At 46.6% G+C, this 19,408-nt stretch overlaps 1 protein-coding gene across 1 annotated transcript in view; it reads left to right on the top strand.

Annotated features, from left to right (window-relative positions):
* Window positions 1–19,408, top strand: part of LOC142286279 (uncharacterized) — a 214,190-nt gene that overhangs the window by 40,576 nt on the left and 154,206 nt on the right. The window contains exon 2 of the mRNA XM_075333338.1: window positions 3,671–3,820. Within this exon, the coding sequence (XP_075189453.1) occupies window positions 3,743–3,820 (78 nt within the window). The 5' untranslated portion in view covers window positions 3,671–3,742. The remainder of the gene's footprint in view (window positions 1–3,670; window positions 3,821–19,408) is intronic.

The following is a 19,408-nucleotide window of genomic DNA, read 5'->3' as shown; positions in this document are numbered from 1 at the left end:
ATTACAGATATGGGGGGCAGTGGGGTCTGCCTCCATCTGCGGCTGCTCAGCCCCCACATTACAGATATGGGGGGCAGTGGGGTCTGTCTCCATCTGCTCCGGCTTCTCTTTGTTAGAATTATCAATGTTCAGAACATTTTAGAAACTGAGCTTAGGTTTTGATCTCTCCCCAATCTCCATTATAGAGTCTGTACGATACACGCTGCACACGGTCACCGCACTGGTCCGTTTATCAAACATTTACACAACAGATACTTTCTTCACATTCTTTCAGGATCTTTTTGCTGACAAACCTATAAACAGCAGAGCGACCTATAGCCAATCTGTAACTCCCTGTTCTGTCTATGTCAACAGGTACACCAAAAAGATTCAGAGATAAAACCAGCAGGGACTCCTGCCTTTCACTATGACAATTCTCTCTGTCTTTTCCCATGTCTGACCATTTGGTCAGGCGAATCCCATCAGATCTCACGTCTGAAACTTGGAACCATATGGGTTTTCTTTCTGTTATAGCACACTGCTCTCAGCATTAATCATCATCCATACAATCCACCAATATTGCAATCCAACCCCAAACCAATGACCAGTACAATACTAAATCCACACTTACACACTGATCACATCCCATGCACACAGTTCACAAAGGCATAGGTAACTTTCTCAGTTCTTGAACCAGACTCTTTAATATAAAATAACTCACCCAGATTAAAATTAGATGAAACTCTCCAGAAAGTAATGCAAGTGTAAAGAATTAAAATTTCTTACCTTTATGCTGCAGCTATTAGCATTACTTTCCCCAGAAGATCGATTTTCACTCGTGATCTGGATGTATAATGTATGTCTGGACCCCTGTTTGTGAACCCATGTTTGTGAACAAAATACATTCGTTCTATGCCCTTGGAACTCCAAATTAATAAGATTTGTTTTACAAGCGCTTGGAGAAATCAATACAGAACACACGTTAGTGGTGTACTGAGAGTTTCTGTTTTCTTGCATCATGTGGCCAGCTTATATAGTATGCCAAACAAAGAAGTAACTATGCACAAATAATGTCTTGTATTTTTTAACAAAGATTACAGCGTTTGCCTGCGCAAGCTGACTCTCTGACCTTCTATTATTGCTGCTTGATGTATTTGGTATCCTATGTATCTCCTCTGCTCGGTTTTCATCCCTTTCCCTTTAAGACCCTGCGGTGTTCCTCACCCTTTCAGCTGGTTTTCATCAGCACTTCCCTTGGTGTCTTTTTTTTAGACCCATTTCTCCTTACTCTGTGCTTGTGATAGGTCTAATCCCCTTAACAAGTCTTCAGTGCAAGCAGTCAGCTTACATCTGTAGAAACTTTGTTGTTGCATTTCCTCTCCCTGTGTCATCTGTAGATAACTTTATTTGTTTACTTTCCCCTATTTGTTATCCCTGTGTCTTTTTTAGAGCTTAGTGGGGTTGACCAAGCGCTCATCCCATCCACTCCCTACATACAGCATACTTAAGGGTCAGCCAGGGCCAGGTATCCTGCTCGGCGCATAGGTGCGAAACCTATGTACGGTGCTGAGGAAGCCAGGGCTCAGCAGTAGGCTTGGTCAGGGATCACCATCTTCCCTTTCGTCGTTCGCTTGGTACTTCCTCGTAGCTAGCATGACACTTCCACACAGGTGCTGCTGGCTTTCAGTCATGAGGTCGGTGCAGGCAGCGATTACAGCCATCACACCTCACCACTTTGACATCTACGCAGACGCAATACAGAGGCGGCTGTGTACCGGGACGTACTTACAGCCAGCACACTCCGTATCGTGAGCGGTGACTCAAGCTCCTCTGTGCACGCCCCCGTAACTGAAAACCGGAAATCTCCAAGAAGGAAAACAGTTTATTTTTTTTTACAATCGGACAGCAATGTAATGCTATTTACCTGCAGATTAACACTGAAATAGCAGAAATGGCATTTTCCAAGTTGACAGCTTCTCTAGACGAAAACACCTGCTGAGGGATGTGACTTAGACCGGAAGTGCCTTTACTTGTTATACAGGCATGAATTCTGCTATTTGTGAGTATAATAAAAGCTAGTAAAGTTATACACGGACCCCGTATGTGACGACATGGACTCTGTCAGTGCCTAGCATGGGTTAAGTTCTTAAAATTCAGCCAGACATGATGATAGTTTGTTTATAAACGGGGGATAAGCCGCCTCATTGTTTCTACAAGACTCTTAGGAGTCTAGGGTTACAGTTCTTGTTGACTCATGTAATTGCCTTGGTCAGTGAGGGTCAGACACCCAGACAAATCAATTATGTGAACTTCCCATTGTATTACTATGTGACTTGCAAGATGTGATGTAAATTATCTGTCTCTCCCTCTTCTCTGGATATTTTGTATATGGCTTGAGATCTAGCCAATAAGAGCCCAGTCTTATCCACCAATTGTGAAGACCCTAATGGTCTGAATTGAGAGCTCAGGGGTATAAGCAGGAGGACTGTCCATTGCCCGGGTAGATTCTTGATACATGCTACCAATCTAGGACCTGCGGATCCGATTGGCAAGCCATACCTGAACCTGGATTATAATACTATATGGACTTCAGCATCGAATGCAAGGATTCGACTTTTTGATATCAAGGACTACCTAAGGAAGGAATCCAGCTTGGGACAATCCAATCACCTGACTACAGGTATTGCAGTCCTCATTCAGCTTCCTAAATCTGGCGTTATTCAATTCTTGGTAGGTGCCCGCCGAAAGCGGGGTGCTGCTGGATTGGAGTAAGCGGCCCTGGAAGCTCTGAGGCAAGGACATTCTAAATCCCTGGTGAGCCAGCGGAAGGGGGAGACTCTCTTGCTGGTTATATTCTGTGTTTTGCTGGTTATGTGTTATGTGCTGTTAATTGTTTGAGGATCCAATTAAGTCTTAATATTGTGATTAAATCACCCGGTGGTGTCTGAGTAGTGTTCCGCCCACGGTTAAGGAGGTCGGGCGTTCAGTTGGGATGAGCCCTGGGCCACGCTGTCTTTCTAAAGGCGTCCGGGCCAGCGGACGAGAGCACCCACTTAGCCCTGTGTCTCTACAGGAGAGCACCCACTGACCCCTGTGTCTCCACAGGAGAGCACCCACTGACCCCTGTGTCTCCACAGGAGAGCACCCACTGACCCCCGTGTCTCTACAGGAGAGCACCCACTGACCCCTGTGTCTCTACAGGAGAGCACCCACTGAACCCTGTGTCTCTACAGGAGAGCACCCACTGACCCCTGTGTCTCCACAGGAGAGCACCCACTGACCCCCGTGTCTCTACAGGAGAGCACCCACTGACCCCTGTGTCTCTACAGGAGAGCACCCACTGACCCCCGTGTCTCTACAGGAGAGCACCCACTGACCCCCGTGTCTCCACAGGAGAGCACCCACTGACCCCCGTGTCTCCAGAAGAGAGCACCCACTGACCCCTGTGTCTCTACAGGAGAGCACCCACTGACCCCTGTGTATCTACACCGTATATTAATGAAGGTTATAAATAAACTGATGCTCCAGATTTCTTTGCAGAGTGTTGAAAAGCACAAGCTTGTAAATAAAAGGTATAAATCTTCACCTGATGGACATTTATAGATATAAGAAATAATAGTCTGCATATCCCAATGCGTAATAACCTCAGTTCTGTATCTGACTAATGATGACGTCCTTGTATGATTGACAGACCCTCCAATCCTAACGACACAGAAGAGCCAGACACCTTCACCACCTAGTTTTCTCACCGGAATCACCAAACATGGAGGAGAACAAGAATAACATATCCAGAGGAATAATAGACATCGCCTTGAAGATTATTTCTGTACTGGGTGGAGAGGTAAACTCCTGTATATTCTATATTATCTGCTGAGTGGAGGGTAAACTCCTGTATATTCTATATTATCTGCTGAGTGGAGGGTAAACTCCTGTATATTCTATATTATCTGCTGAGTGGAGAGGTAAACTCCTGTATATTCTATATTATCTGCTGAGTGGAGGGTAAACTCCTGTATATTCTATATTATCTGCTGAGTGGAGAGGTAAACTCCTGTATATTCTATATTATCTGCTGAGTGGAGGGTAAACTCCTCTATATTCTATATTATCTGCTGAGTGGAGGGTAAACTCCTGTATATTCTATATTATCTGCTGAGTGGAGGGTAAACTCCTGTATATTCTATATTATCTGCTGAGAGGAGAGGTAAACTCCTGTATATTCTATATTATCTGCTGAGTGGAGAGGTAAACTCCTGTATATTCTATATTATCTGCTGAGTGGCGGGTAAACTCCTGTATATTCTATATTATCTGCTGAGTGGAGAGGTAAACTCCTGTATATTCTATATTATCTGCTGAGTGGAGAGGTAAACTCCTGTATATTCTATATTATCTGCTGAGTGGAGGGTAAACTCCTGTATATTCTATATTATCTACTGAGTGGAGGGGTAAACTCCTGTATATTCTATATTATCTGCTGAGTGGAGGGTAAACTCCTGTATATTCTATATTATCTGCTGAGTGGAGGGTAAACTCCTGTATATTCTATATTATCTGCTGAGTGGAGGGGTAAACTCCTGTATATTCTATATTATCTGCTGAGTGGAGAGGTAAACTCCTGTATATTCTATATTATCTGCTGAGTGGAGAGGTAAACTCCTGTATATTCTATATTCTCTGCTGAGTGGAGGGGTAAACTCCTGTATATTCTATATTATCTGCTGAGTGGAGGGGTAAACTCCTGTATATTCTATATTATCTGCTGAGTGGAGAGGTAAACTCCTGTATATTGTATATTATCTACTGAGTGGAGGGTAATCTCCTGTATATTCTATATTATTTGCTGAGTGGAGGGTAAACTCCTGTATATTCTATATTATCTGCTGAGTGGAGGGTAAACTCCTGTATATTCTATATTATCTACTGAGCGGAGAGGTAAACTCCTGTATATTCTATATTATTTGCTGAGTGGAGAGGTAAACTCCTGTATATTCTATATTATCTACTGAGTGGAGGGTAATCTCCTGTATATTCTATATTATTTGCTGAGTGGAGAGGTAAACTCCTGTATATTCTATATTATCTGCTGAGTGGAGGGTAAACTCCTGTATATTCTATATTATCTGCTGAGTGGAGAGGTAAACTCCTGTATATTCTATATTATCTGCTGAGTGGAGGGTAAACTCCTGTATATTCTATATTATCTGCTGAGTGGAGGGTAAACTCCTGTATATTCTATATTATCTGCTGAGTGGAGGGTAAACTCCTGTATATTTCTATATTATCTGCTGAGTGGAGAGGTAAACTCCTGTATATTCTATATTATTTGCTGAGTGGAGAGGTAAACTCCTGTATATTCTATATTATCTGCTGAGTGGAGGGGTAAACTCCTGTATATTCTATATTATCTGCTGAGTGGAGGGTAAACTCCTGTATATTCTATATTATCTGCTGAGTGGAGGGGTAAACTCCTGTATATTCTATATTATCTGCTGAGTGGAGGGGTAAACTCCTGTATATTCTATATTATCTGCTGAGTGGAGAGGTAAACTCCTGTATATTCTATATTATCTGCTGAGTGGAGGGTAAACTCCTGTATATTCTATATTATCTGCTGAGTGGAGGGTAAACTCCTGTATATTCTATATTATCTGCTGAGTGGAGGGTAATCTCCTGTATATTCTATATTATCTGCTGAGTGGAGGGTAAACTCCTGTATATTCTATATTATCTGCTGAGTGGAGAGGTAAACTCCTGTATATTCTATATTCTCTGCTGAGTGGAGGGTAAACTCCTGTATATTCTATATTATCTGCTGAGTGGAGGGTAAACTCCTGTATATTCTATATTATCTGCTGAGTGGAGGGGTAAACTCCTGTATATTCTATATTATCTGCTGAGTGGAGGGTAAACTCCTGTATATTCTATATTCTCTGCTGAGTGGAGGGTAAACTCCTGTATATTCTATATTATCTGCTGAGTGGAGGGGTAAACTCCTGTATATTCTATATTATCTGCTGAGTGGAGGGGTAAACTCCTGTATATTCTATATTATCTGCTGAGTGGAGGGGTAAACTCCTGTATATTCTATATTATCTGCTGAGTGGAGAGGTAAACTCCTCTGTCTTTCACCTTGCCTTTCTTTGCTTTCAGTGCTGTAACACACTGAGACGGCTGTAGACGACCTCCTGTCGGTAAACCTAACGCTTTGAAAATCTCCGGGGCATGGCGCACAGCTTAACTCTCTCCAGCACGTGCCCCCACCTAAGGAATGTTCCCAGAGGGGCATTGCAGCTATAAGTCCCCTTACCTGGCAGCCAGACTGGCTTGCAAAGTCTCCTTAAGGAGAATAGTGTTCCCCCGTGGTCCCCACATAGCTTTCTCATGAGCCAGATCAGACACCCCCATACTTTGCACTGACGAGGGGCAAGCACCCCGAAACACCGTGTCTGCAAATTGGGATTCTGATCTGGCTTATATATCCTGAGTCATATTGCAATGGATTGTTGAAAATCCACTTGTGACTTTTAGGATCGCTACTTCCAATAGGTGGCGCTGTGCTAGAGTTTGTCTCCTTTACTGGAGAGACAATTTGAATATTTCCCAGAGGGGCATTGCAGCTATAAGTCCCCTTACCTGGCAGCCAGACTGGCTTGCAAAGTCTCCTTAAGGAGAATAGTGTTCCCCCGTGGTCCCCACATAGCTTTCTCATGAGCCAGATCAGACACCCCCATACTTTGCACTGACGAGGGGCAAGCACCCCGAAACACCGTGTCTGCAAATTGGGATTCTGATCTGGCTTATATATCCTGAGTCATATTGCAATGGATTGTTGAAAATCCACTTGTGACTTTTAGGATCGCTACTTCCAATAGGTGGCGCTGTGCTAGAGTTTGTCTCCTTTACTGGAGAGACAATTTGAATATTTCCCAGAGGGGCATTGCAGCTATAAGTCCCCTTACCTGGCAGCCAGACTGGCTTGCAAAGTCTCCTTAAGGAGAATAGTGTTCCCCCGTGGTCCCCACATAGCTTTCTCATGAGCCAGATCAGACACCCCCATACTTTGCACTGACGAGGGGCAAGCACCCCGAAACACCGTGTCTGCAAATTGGGATTCTGATCTGGCTTATATATCCTGAGTCATATTGCAATGGATTGTTGAAAATCCACTTGTGACTTTTAGGATCGCTACTTCCAATAGGTGGCGCTGTGCTAGAGTTTGTCTCCTTTACTGGAGAGACAATTTGAATATTTCCCAGAGGGGCATTGCAGCTATAAGTCCCCTTACCTGGCAGCCAGACTGGCTTGCAAAGTCTCCTTAAGGAGAATAGTGTTCCCCCGTGGTCCCCACATAGCTTTCTCATGAGCCAGATCAGACACCCCCATACTTTGCACTGACGAGGGGCAAGCACCCCGAAACACCGTGTCTGCAAATTGGGATTCTGATCTGGCTTATATATCCTGAGTCATATTGCAATGGATTGTTGAAAATCCACTTGTGACTTTTAGGATCGCTACTTCCAATAGGTGGCGCTGTGCTAGAGTTTGTCTCCTTTACTGGAGAGACAATTTGAATATTTCCCAGAGGGGCATTGCAGCTATAAGTCCCCTTACCTGGCAGCCAGACTGGCTTGCAAAGTCTCCTTAAGGAGAATAGTGTTCCCCCGTGGTCCCCACATAGCTTTCTCATGAGCCAGATCAGACACCCCCATACTTTGCACTGACGAGGGGCAAGCACCCCGAAACACCGTGTCTGCAAATTGGGATTCTGATCTGGCTTATATATCCTGAGTCATATTGCAATGGATTGTTGAAAATCCACTTGTGACTTTTAGGATCGCTACTTCCAATAGGTGGCGCTGTGCTAGAGTTTGTCTCCTTTACTGGAGAGACTATTTGAATATTTCCCAGAGGGGCATTGCAGCTATAAGTCCCCTTACCTGGCAGCCAGACTGGCTTGCAAAGTCTCCTTAAGGAGAATAGTGTTCCCCCGTGGTCCCCACATAGCTTTCTCATGAGCCAGATCAGACACCCCCATACTTTGCACTGACGAGGGGCAAGCACCCCGAAACACCATGTCTGCAAATTGGGATTCTGATCTGGCTTATATATCCTGAGTCATATTGCAATGGATTGTTGAAAATCCACTTGTGACTTTTAGGATCGCTACTTCCAATAGGTGGCGCTGTGCTAGAGTTTGTCTCCTTTACTGGAGAGACAATTTGAATATTTCCCAGAGGGGCATTGCAGCTATAAGTCCCCTTACCTGGCAGCCAGACTGGCTTGCAAAGTCTCCTTAAGGAGAATAGTGTTCCCCCGTGGTCCCCACATAGCTTTCTCATGAGCCAGATCAGACACCCCCATACTTTGCACTGACGAGGGGCAAGCACCCCGAAACACCGTGTCTGCAAATTGGGATTCTGATCTGGCTTATATATCCTGAGTCATATTGCAATGGATTGTTGAAAATCCACTTGTGACTTTTAGGATCGCTACTTCCAATAGGTGGCGCTGTGCTAGAGTTTGTCTCCTTTACTGGAGAGACAATTTGAATATTTCCCAGAGGGGCATTGCAGCTATAAGTCCCCTTACCTGGCAGCCAGACTGGCTTGCAAAGTCTCCTTAAGGAGAATAGTGTTCCCCCGTGGTCCCCAAATAGCTTTCTCATGAGCCAGATCAGACACCCCCATACTTTGCACTGACGAGGGGCAAGCACCCCGAAACACCGTGTCTGCAAATTGGGATTCTGATCTGGCTTATATATCCTGAGTCATATTGCAATGGATTGTTGAAAATCCACTTGTGACTTTTAGGATCGCTACTTCCAATAGGTGGCGCTGTGCTAGAGTTTGTCTCCTTTACTGGAGAGACAATTTGAATATTTCCCAGAGGGGCATTGCAGCTATAAGTCCCCTTACCTGGCAGCCAGACTGGCTTGCAAAGTCTCCTTAAGGAGAATAGTGTTCCCCCGTGGTCCCCACATAGCTTTCTCATGAGCCAGATCAGACACCCCCATACTTTGCACTGACGAGGGGCAAGCACCCCGAAACACCGTGTCTGCAAATTGGGATTCTGATCTGGCTTATATATCCTGAGTCATATTGCAATGGATTGTTGAAAATCCACTTGTGACTTTTAGGATCGCTACTTCCAATAGGTGGCGCTGTGCTAGAGTTTGTCTCCTTTACTGGAGAGACAATTTGAATATTTCCCAGAGGGGCATTGCAGCTATAAGTCCCCTTACCTGGCAGCCAGACTGGCTTGCAAAGTCTCCTTAAGGAGAATAGTGTTCCCCCGTGGTCCCCACATAGCTTTCTCATGAGCCAGATCAGACACCCCCATACTTTGCACTGACGAGGGCCAAGCACCCCGAAACACCGTGTCTGCAAATTGGGATTCTGATCTGGCTTATATATCCTGAGTCATATTGCAATGGATTGTTGAAAATCCACTTGTGACTTTTAGGATCGCTACTTCCAATAGGTGGCGCTGTGCTAGAGTTTGTCTCCTTTACTGGAGAGACAATTTGAATATTTCCCAGAGGGGCATTGCAGCTATAAGTCCCCTTACCTGGCAGCCAGACTGGCTTGCAAAGTCTCCTTAAGGAGAATAGTGTTCCCCCGTGGTCCCCACATAGCTTTCTCATGAGCCAGATCAGACACCCCCATACTTTGCACTGACGAGGGGCAAGCACCCCGAAACACCGTGTCTGCAAATTGGGATTCTGATCTGGCTTATATATCCTGAGTCATATTGCAATGGATTGTTGAAAATCCACTTGTGACTTTTAGGATCGCTACTTCCAATAGGTGGCGCTGTGCTAGAGTTTGTCTCCTTTACTGGAGAGACAATTTGAATATTTCCCAGAGGGGCATTGCAGCTATAAGTCCCCTTACCTGGCAGCCAGACTGGCTTGCAAAGTCTCCTTAAGGAGAATAGTGTTCCCCCGTGGTCCCCACATAGCTTTCTCATGAGCCAGATCAGACACCCCCATACTTTGCACTGACGAGGGGCAAGCACCCCGAAACACCGTGTCTGCAAATTGGGATTCTGATCTGGCTTATATATCCTGAGTCATATTGCAATGGATTGTTGAAAATCCACTTGTGACTTTTAGGATCGCTACTTCCAATAGGTGGCGCTGTGCTAGAGTTTGTCTCCTTTACTGGAGAGACAATTTGAATATTTCCCAGAGGGGCATTGCAGCTATAAGTCCCCTTACCTGGCAGCCAGACTGGCTTGCAAAGTCTCCTTAAGGAGAATAGTGTTCCCCCGTGGTCCCCACATAGCTTTCTCATGAGCCAGATCAGACACCCCCATACTTTGCACTGACGAGGGGCAAGCACCCCGAAACACCGTGTCTGCAAATTGGGATTCTGATCTGGCTTATATATCCTGAGTCATATTGCAATGGATTGTTGAAAATCCACTTGTGACTTTTAGGATCGCTACTTCCAATAGGTGGCGCTGTGCTAGAGTTTGTCTCCTTTACTGGAGAGACAATTTGAATATTTCCCAGAGGGGCATTGCAGCTATAAGTCCCCTTACCTGGCAGCCAGACTGGCTTGCAAAGTCTCCTTAAGGAGAATAGTGTTCCCCCGTGGTCCCCACATAGCTTTCTCATGAGCCAGATCAGACACCCCCATACTTTGCACTGACGAGGGGCAAGCACCCCGAAACACCGTGTCTGCAAATTGGGATTCTGATCTGGCTTATATATCCTGAGTCATATTGCAATGGATTGTTGAAAATCCACTTGTGACTTTTAGGATCGCTACTTCCAATAGGTGGCGCTGTGCTAGAGTTTGTCTCCTTTACTGGAGAGACAATTTGAATATTTCCCAGAGGGGCATTGCAGCTATAAGTCCCCTTACCTGGCAGCCAGACTGGCTTGCAAAGTCTCCTTAAGGAGAATAGTGTTCCCCCGTGGTCCCCACATAGCTTTCTCATGAGCCAGATCAGACACCCCCATACTTTGCACTGACGAGGGGCAAGCACCCCGAAACACCGTGTCTGCAAATTGGGATTCTGATCTGGCTTATATATCCTGAGTCATATTGCAATGGATTGTTGAAAATCCACTTGTGACTTTTAGGATCGCTACTTCCAATAGGTGGCGCTGTGCTAGAGTTTGTCTCCTTTACTGGAGAGACAATTTGAATATTTCCCAGAGGGGCATTGCAGCTATAAGTCCCCTTACCTGGCAGCCAGACTGGCTTGCAAAGTCTCCTTAAGGAGAATAGTGTTCCCCCGTGGTCCCCACATAGCTTTCTCATGAGCCAGATCAGACACCCCCATACTTTGCACTGACGAGGGGCAAGCACCCCGAAACACCGTGTCTGCAAATTGGGATTCTGATCTGGCTTATATATCCTGAGTCATATTGCAATGGATTGTTGAAAATCCACTTGTGACTTTTAGGATCGCTACTTCCAATAGGTGGCGCTGTGCTAGAGTTTGTCTCCTTTACTGGAGAGACAATTTGAATATTTCCCAGAGGGGCATTGCAGCTATAAGTCCCCTTACCTGGCAGCCAGACTGGCTTGCAAAGTCTCCTTAAGGAGAATAGTGTTCCCCCGTGGTCCCCACATAGCTTTCTCATGAGCCAGATCAGACACCCCCATACTTTGCACTGACGAGGGGCAAGCACCCCGAAACACCGTGTCTGCAAATTGGGATTCTGATCTGGCTTATATATCCTGAGTCATATTGCAATGGATTGTTGAAAATCCACTTGTGACTTTTAGGATCGCTACTTCCAATAGGTGGCGCTGTGCTAGAGTTTGTCTCCTTTACTGGAGAGACAATTTGAATATTTCCCAGAGGGGCATTGCAGCTATAAGTCCCCTTACCTGGCAGCCAGACTGGCTTGCAAAGTCTCCTTAAGGAGAATAGTGTTCCCCCGTGGTCCCCACATAGCTTTCTCATGAGCCAGATCAGACACCCCCATACTTTGCACTGACGAGGGGCAAGCACCCCGAAACACCGTGTCTGCAAATTGGGATTCTGATCTGGCTTATATATCCTGAGTCATATTGCAATGGATTGTTGAAAATCCACTTGTGACTTTTAGGATCGCTACTTCCAATAGGTGGCGCTGTGCTAGAGTTTGTCTCCTTTACTGGAGAGACAATTTGAATATTTCCCAGAGGGGCATTGCAGCTATAAGTCCCCTTACCTGGCAGCCAGACTGGCTTGCAAAGTCTCCTTAAGGAGAATAGTGTTCCCCCCGTGGTCCCCACATAGCTTTCTCATGAGCCAGATCAGACACCCCCATACTTTGCACTGACGAGGGGCAAGCACCCCGAAACACCGTGTCTGCAAATTGGGATTCTGATCTGGCTTATATATCCTGAGTCATATTGCAATGGATTGTTGAAAATCCACTTGTGACTTTTAGGATCGCTACTTCCAATAGGTGGCGCTGTGCTAGAGTTTGTCTCCTTTACTGGAGAGACAATTTGAATATTTCCCAGAGGGGCATTGCAGCTATAAGTCCCCTTACCTGGCAGCCAGACTGGCTTGCAAAGTCTCCTTAAGGAGAATAGTGTTCCCCCGTGGTCCCCACATAGCTTTCTCATGAGCCAGATCAGACACCCCCATACTTTGCACTGACGAGGGGCAAGCACCCCGAAACACCGTGTCTGCAAATTGGGATTCTGATCTGGCTTATATATCCTGAGTCATATTGCAATGGATTGTTGAAAATCCACTTGTGACTTTTAGGATCGCTACTTCCAATAGGTGGCGCTGTGCTAGAGTTTGTCTCCTTTACTGGAGAGACTATTTGAATATTTCCCAGAGGGGCATTGCAGCTATAAGTCCCCTTACCTGGCAGCCAGACTGGCTTGCAAAGTCTCCTTAAGGAGAATAGTGTTCCCCCGTGGTCCCCACATAGCTTTCTCATGAGCCAGATCAGACACCCCCATACTTTGCACTGACGAGGGGCAAGCACCCCGAAACACCGTGTCTGCAAATTGGGATTCTGATCTGGCTTATATATCCTGAGTCATATTGCAATGGATTGTTGAAAATCCACTTGTGACTTTTAGGATCGCTACTTCCAATAGGTGGCGCTGTGCTAGAGTTTGTCTCCTTTACTGGAGAGACAATTTGAATATTTCCCAGAGGGGCATTGCAGCTATAAGTCCCCTTACCTGGCAGCCAGACTGGCTTGCAAAGTCTCCTTAAGGAGAATAGTGTTCCCCCGTGGTCCCCACATAGCTTTCTCATGAGCCAGATCAGACACCCCCATACTTTGCACTGACGAGGGGCAAGCACCCCGAAACACCGTGTCTGCAAATTGGGATTCTGATCTGGCTTATATATCCTGAGTCATATTGCAATGGATTGTTGAAAATCCACTTGTGACTTTTAGGATCGCTACTTCCAATAGGTGGCGCTGTGCTAGAGTTTGTCTCCTTTACTGGAGAGACAATTTGAATATTTCCCAGAGGGGCATTGCAGCTATAAGTCCCCTTACCTGGCAGCCAGACTGGCTTGCAAAGTCTCCTTAAGGAGAATAGTGTTCCTCCGTGGTCCCCACATAGCTTTCTCATGAGCCAGATCAGACACCCCCATACTTTGCACTGACGAGGGGCAAGCACCCCGAAACACCGTGTCTGCAAATTGGGATTCTGATCTGGCTTATATATCCTGAGTCATATTGCAATGGATTGTTGAAAATCCACTTGTGACTTTTAGGATCGCTACTTCCAATAGGTGGCGCTGTGCTAGAGTTTGTCTCCTTTACTGGAGAGACAATTTGAATATTTCCCAGAGGGGCATTGCAGCTATAAGTCCCCTTACCTGGCAGCCAGACTGGCTTGCAAAGTCTCCTTAAGGAGAATAGTGTTCCCCCCGTGGTCCCCACATAGCTTTCTCATGAGCCAGATCAGACACCCCCATACTTTGCACTGACGAGGGGCAAGCACCCCGAAACACCGTGTCTGCAAATTGGGATTCTGATCTGGCTTATATATCCTGAGTCATATTGCAATGGATTGTTGAAAATCCACTTGTGACTTTTAGGATCGCTACTTCCAATAGGTGGCGCTGTGCTAGAGTTTGTCTCCTTTACTGGAGAGACAATTTGAATATTTCCCAGAGGGGCATTGCAGCTATAAGTCCCCTTACCTGGCAGCCAGACTGGCTTGCAAAGTCTCCTTAAGGAGAATAGTGTTCCCCCGTGGTCCCCACATAGCTTTCTCATGAGCCAGATCAGACACCCCCATACTTTGCACTGACGAGGGGCAAGCACCCCGAAACACCGTGTCTGCAAATTGGGATTCTGATCTGGCTTATATATCCTGAGTCATATTGCAATGGATTGTTGAAAATCCACTTGTGACTTTTAGGATCGCTACTTCCAATAGGTGGCGCTGTGCTAGAGTTTGTCTCCTTTACTGGAGAGACAATTTGAATATTTCCCAGAGGGGCATTGCAGCTATAAGTCCCCTTACCTGGCAGCCAGACTGGCTTGCAAAGTCTCCTTAAGGAGAATAGTGTTCCCCCGTGGTCCCCACATAGCTTTCTCATGAGCCAGATCAGACACCCCCATACTTTGCACTGACGAGGGGCAAGCACCCCGAAACACCATGTCTGCAAATTGGGATTCTGATCTGGCTTATATATCCTGAGTCATATTGCAATGGATTGTTGAAAATCCACTTGTGACTTTTAGGATCGCTACTTCCAATAGGTGGCGCTGTGCTAGAGTTTGTCTCCTTTACTGGAGAGACAATTTGAATATTTCCCAGAGGGGCATTGCAGCTATAAGTCCCCTTACCTGGCAGCCAGACTGGCTTGCAAAGTCTCCTTAAGGAGAATAGTGTTCCCCCGTGGTCCCCACATAGCTTTCTCATGAGCCAGATCAGACACCCCCATACTTTGCACTGACGAGGGGCAAGCACCCCGAAACACCGTGTCTGCAAATTGGGATTCTGATCTGGCTTATATATCCTGAGTCATATTGCAATGGATTGTTGAAAATCCACTTGTGACTTTTAGGATCGCTACTTCCAATAGGTGGCGCTGTGCTAGAGTTTGTCTCCTTTACTGGAGAGACAATTTGAATATTTCCCAGAGGGGCATTGCAGCTATAAGTCCCCTTACCTGGCAGCCAGACTGGCTTGCAAAGTCTCCTTAAGGAGAATAGTGTTCCCCCGTGGTCCACTAATTCCAACACATTCTGCAAACCTTTAAGGTGGCTTTACACACTGCAACATCGCAAACGACATCGCTGTAACGTCACCGGTTTTGTGACGTTATAGCGACCTCCCCAGCGACATTGCAGTGTGTGAAACACATCAGCGACCTGGCCCCTGCTGTGAAGTTGTGATCGCTACAAATCGTTCAGGACCATTCTTTGGTCCTTTGTTTCCCGCTGTGCAGCATGCATCGCTAGAAAGTTTCAGTGTGTAAAGGGGACTTTACAGCGACTCCGCGGCTCTGTCTGTGTAGCGTCCTGATTAGCGGTCACCTGTGAAGGATTCACTGGTGACCGCTAATCCCCCGAGTGACTGAAGTGTCCCCCCCTCTCTCATACTCACCGATCCCCGATCACCGGCGCTGCACGGCGTTCACACTGCTCCAGCGGCTTTTCCTTTTTTGAAAAAGCCGGCCGCTCATTAAACAATCTCGTATTCCCTGCTTTCCCCGCCCACCGGCAAATATGATTGGTTGCAGTGAGACACGCCCCCACGCTGAGTGACAGCTGTCTCACTGCACCCAATCACAGCAGCCGGTGGGCGTGTCTATACTGTGCAGTAAAATAAATAAATAAATAATTAAAAAATCCGGCGTGCGGTCCCCCCCCATTTTAATACCAGCCAGATAAAGCCATACGGCTGAAGGCTGGTATTCTCAGGATGGGGAGCCCCACGTTATGGGGAGCCCCCCAGCCTAACAATATCAGCCAGCAGCCGCCCAGAATTGCCGCATACATTAGATGCGACAGTTCTGGCACTGTACCCGGCTCTTCCCAATTTGCCCTGGTGCGTTGGTAAATCGGGGTAATAAGGAGTTATTGGCAGCCCATAGCTGCCAATAAGTCCTAGATTAATCATGTCAGGCGTCTCCCCGAGATACCTTCCATGATTAATCTGTAAATTACAGTAAATAAACACACACACACCCGAACAATCCTTTATTAGAAATAAAAAACACTAACAAATTCCCTCATTACCAATTTATTAACCCCGACAAAGCCCTCCATGTCCGGCGTTATCCACGGTCCTCCAGCGTCGCATCCAGCTCTGCTGCATGGAGGTGACAGGAGCTGCAGAATACACCGCCGCTCCTGTCACCTCCACGCAGCTAATGAAGAGAGCCGTGTGATCGGCTGAGCTGTCACTGAGGTTACCTGGATCCAGCGGTGGCCGCGGGTAACCTCAGTGACAGCTCAGCTGATCGCGCTACTCACCGCCGCTCCGGTCAGCTCCACACAGCAACTGAGGTGAGTATCGCGATCAGCTGAGCTGTCACTGAGGTTAATCGCGGCCACCGCTGGATCCAGGTAACCTCAGTGACAGCTCAGCTGATCGCGCTACTCACCTCATTTGCTGCGTGGAGGTGACAGGAGCGGCTGTGTCTTCTGCTGCTCCTGTCACCTGCATGCAGCAGAGCTGGATGCGACGCTGGAGGATCGTGGATTAAGCCGGACATGGAGGGCTTTGTTGTGGGTAATAAATTGGTGATGAGGGAATGTGTTTGTGTTTTTAATTTCTAATAAAGGATTTTTCGGGTGTGTGTGTTTATTTATTGTCACTTACAGATTAATCATGGAAGGAATCTCGGGGAGACGCCTGACATGATTAATCTAGGACTTATTGGCAGCTATGGGCTGCCAATAACTCCTTATTACCCCGATTTGCCAACGCACCAGGGCAAATTGGGAAGAGCCGGGTACAGTCCCAGAACTGTCGCATCTAATGTATGCGGCAATTCTGGGCGGCTGCTGGCTGATATTGTTAGGCTGGGGGGCTCCCCATAACGTGGGGCTCCCCATCCTGAGAATACCAGCCTGCAGCCGTATGGCTTTATCTGGCTGGTATTAAAATAGGGGGGGACCGCACGCCGGATTTTTTAATTATTTATTTATTTACACGGCACACAGACAGCCGCGCGGCATTAAATGAAGTCGGGTGAAGTTCACCTGCTTTTTTGGCACGTCCCTAACGACCAGCTAGGTCGCTCTGCAGGTCCGGATCGCTGTTCGGTCGTTGGCCAGGTCTGCCTGTTTGACAGCTCACCAGAGACTTTGTAGCGATCCCGGCTAGGTTGAGATCGCAGGTTGGATCGCTAGAAAGTCTCAGTGTGTAAACCCAGCTTTAGACTTAACACTTTCTGTCTTCCCCATCTAAACATTGCTTCTATCTTGGTGGTGATCGGATTGCACTAATTTATGACTATATGGTGCACGTCACAGTCCGGCTGGCACTGAAACGTTCCACCCTATACTAGCTGCTTCCTCAGCTAAAAATCTCCACAGCAGATCACTGATCTCCTTAACAGGTCACAGATCTTTCAAAACAGGTCACTGATTTCCCCATCAGGTCACAGATCTTCCAAAACAGGTCACTGATTTCCCCATCAGGTCACAGATCTTCCAAAACAGGTCACTGATTTCCCCATCAGGTCACAGATCTTCCTAACAATAGGTCACTGATATTCCCAACAGCAGAAATGTATCAATATATTATCCTGATACCTATCTTCAATCACTGTTGTGTAAATGGCTATATCCGGCCACCACCTTTTTCCCTAACTTCCGTCCTCTGGATCCCGTGTGACACTCTCGATCGATCTACACCTCAGGGTTGGGATCGTGCTACTGGGCCCCATCGGGCACCACCCCTGAGTCACAATCACATACCTTTAATACAGATAAGGACACACAGCCCGTCACCCCCTCCTCTCCAAAAACAACCACATCGGTAGTGAACACACAGTATGTAACACTTACTGGGGTCGGAAGGGGATCAGCCTGTTTGGAGCAGAGGGAGATCTCAGGGTCACAGAGACGGATTTAAAATCGATCTGCGCAGGTATAAATAAATCAGACAATGAAACGTGTTCACTGCTTGAGCAGAAGCCAGCTTCTGACCCGTGTATTAAAAAATCTTGTAATTATATAATACAATATTCGACTTCGACCTTGGAGCAGGAAGAAGTAGTCAACATCCCACATGGTGTGAACCAACTGATTATGAATTCTCTCAGTATATTATGAATACCTCTTTGTTCATTGTTCCTTTTGGCAACCTTCTCTTTGTTAACACTTTGCAGAATACACATCTTGGAATCATATTATGAAGCTTCTATGCGATTGTCATATAGACACACAGATAATTATGCAACAACATCTATACTTTGATTATTTACATACACAGATCATTATTATTACATCTGGACAAACGGCCTATAGCCCAGGCCTACCCTCACAGTAGGCGATCACAAAGATTGGCGGCACGTGTTGTTATCTGATTATTCTCTTGTTTCTGCAGCCAGAGGACTAAACGACCCTGGGGAACGGTCATTCCTGTCAAGCAGTTGGTATCCTCTGACTTCCTTTATTATCCTCACCCTGCCGTGGTTTTTGTGCGGTTTATAGTTTGTTCTTGTTGTGTTCTGCAGTGGTCGTCTCTTGTTGCTCCTGATGCTTCTGTAGTTGTTGCTTTTCAAATAAGTATTGGATTTTGCTATATACCTGGGCTCAGGTGATAGCATTTGTGTTTCCCCTGTAGTGTTTCCTTGTATCTTCCTTTAGTATTAGTGGTGTTGACTAGTTCTGATACCCGCCATCCTTACTTTGGGCCCTTTTGCCAGGAGAAGACAGGGCCCCAGGTGTCCTGCTCGGCGACAGGTGCGGACCTGTATAGGGTCGGTGAGGGCAGTGAGGGTGAGCTGCAGATTGTTGTCAGAGGTCATCACTTCCCCCCTTTCCCTAGTAATAAGGCATTCCTTCCTCTGTGTTGTCCTATAGGGCTGGTATGGCCTCTCTCCCTATACATGACACTGTGTAAACATGGAGGTGTGAAGATCTCTATTGACTTTACTTAGTATTTGTGTGACCATGTCACTGGTAGGTGTGACAATGGCCGCCACACACTGGAGACAGGCAGGTGTGACAATGGCCTCCACACACTGGAGACAGGCAGGTGTGACAATGGCCTCCACACACTGGAGACAGGCAGGTGTGACAATAGCCTCCACACACTGGAGACAGGCAGGTGTGACAATGGCCTCCACACACTGGAGACAGGCAGGTGTGACAATGGCCTCCACACACTGGAGACAGGCAGGTGTGACAATGGACTCCACACACTGGAGACAGGCAGGTGTGACAATGGCCTCCACACACTGGAGACAGGCAGGTGTGACAATGGCCTCCACACACTGGAGACAGGCAGGTGTGACAATGGCCTCC

This window comes from Anomaloglossus baeobatrachus, unplaced genomic scaffold, assembly GCF_048569485.1.
Source record: "Anomaloglossus baeobatrachus isolate aAnoBae1 unplaced genomic scaffold, aAnoBae1.hap1 Scaffold_65, whole genome shotgun sequence".
Taxonomy (NCBI): domain Eukaryota; kingdom Metazoa; phylum Chordata; class Amphibia; order Anura; family Aromobatidae; genus Anomaloglossus; species Anomaloglossus baeobatrachus.
This window is presented reverse-complemented; position numbering and strand designations above follow the sequence as displayed.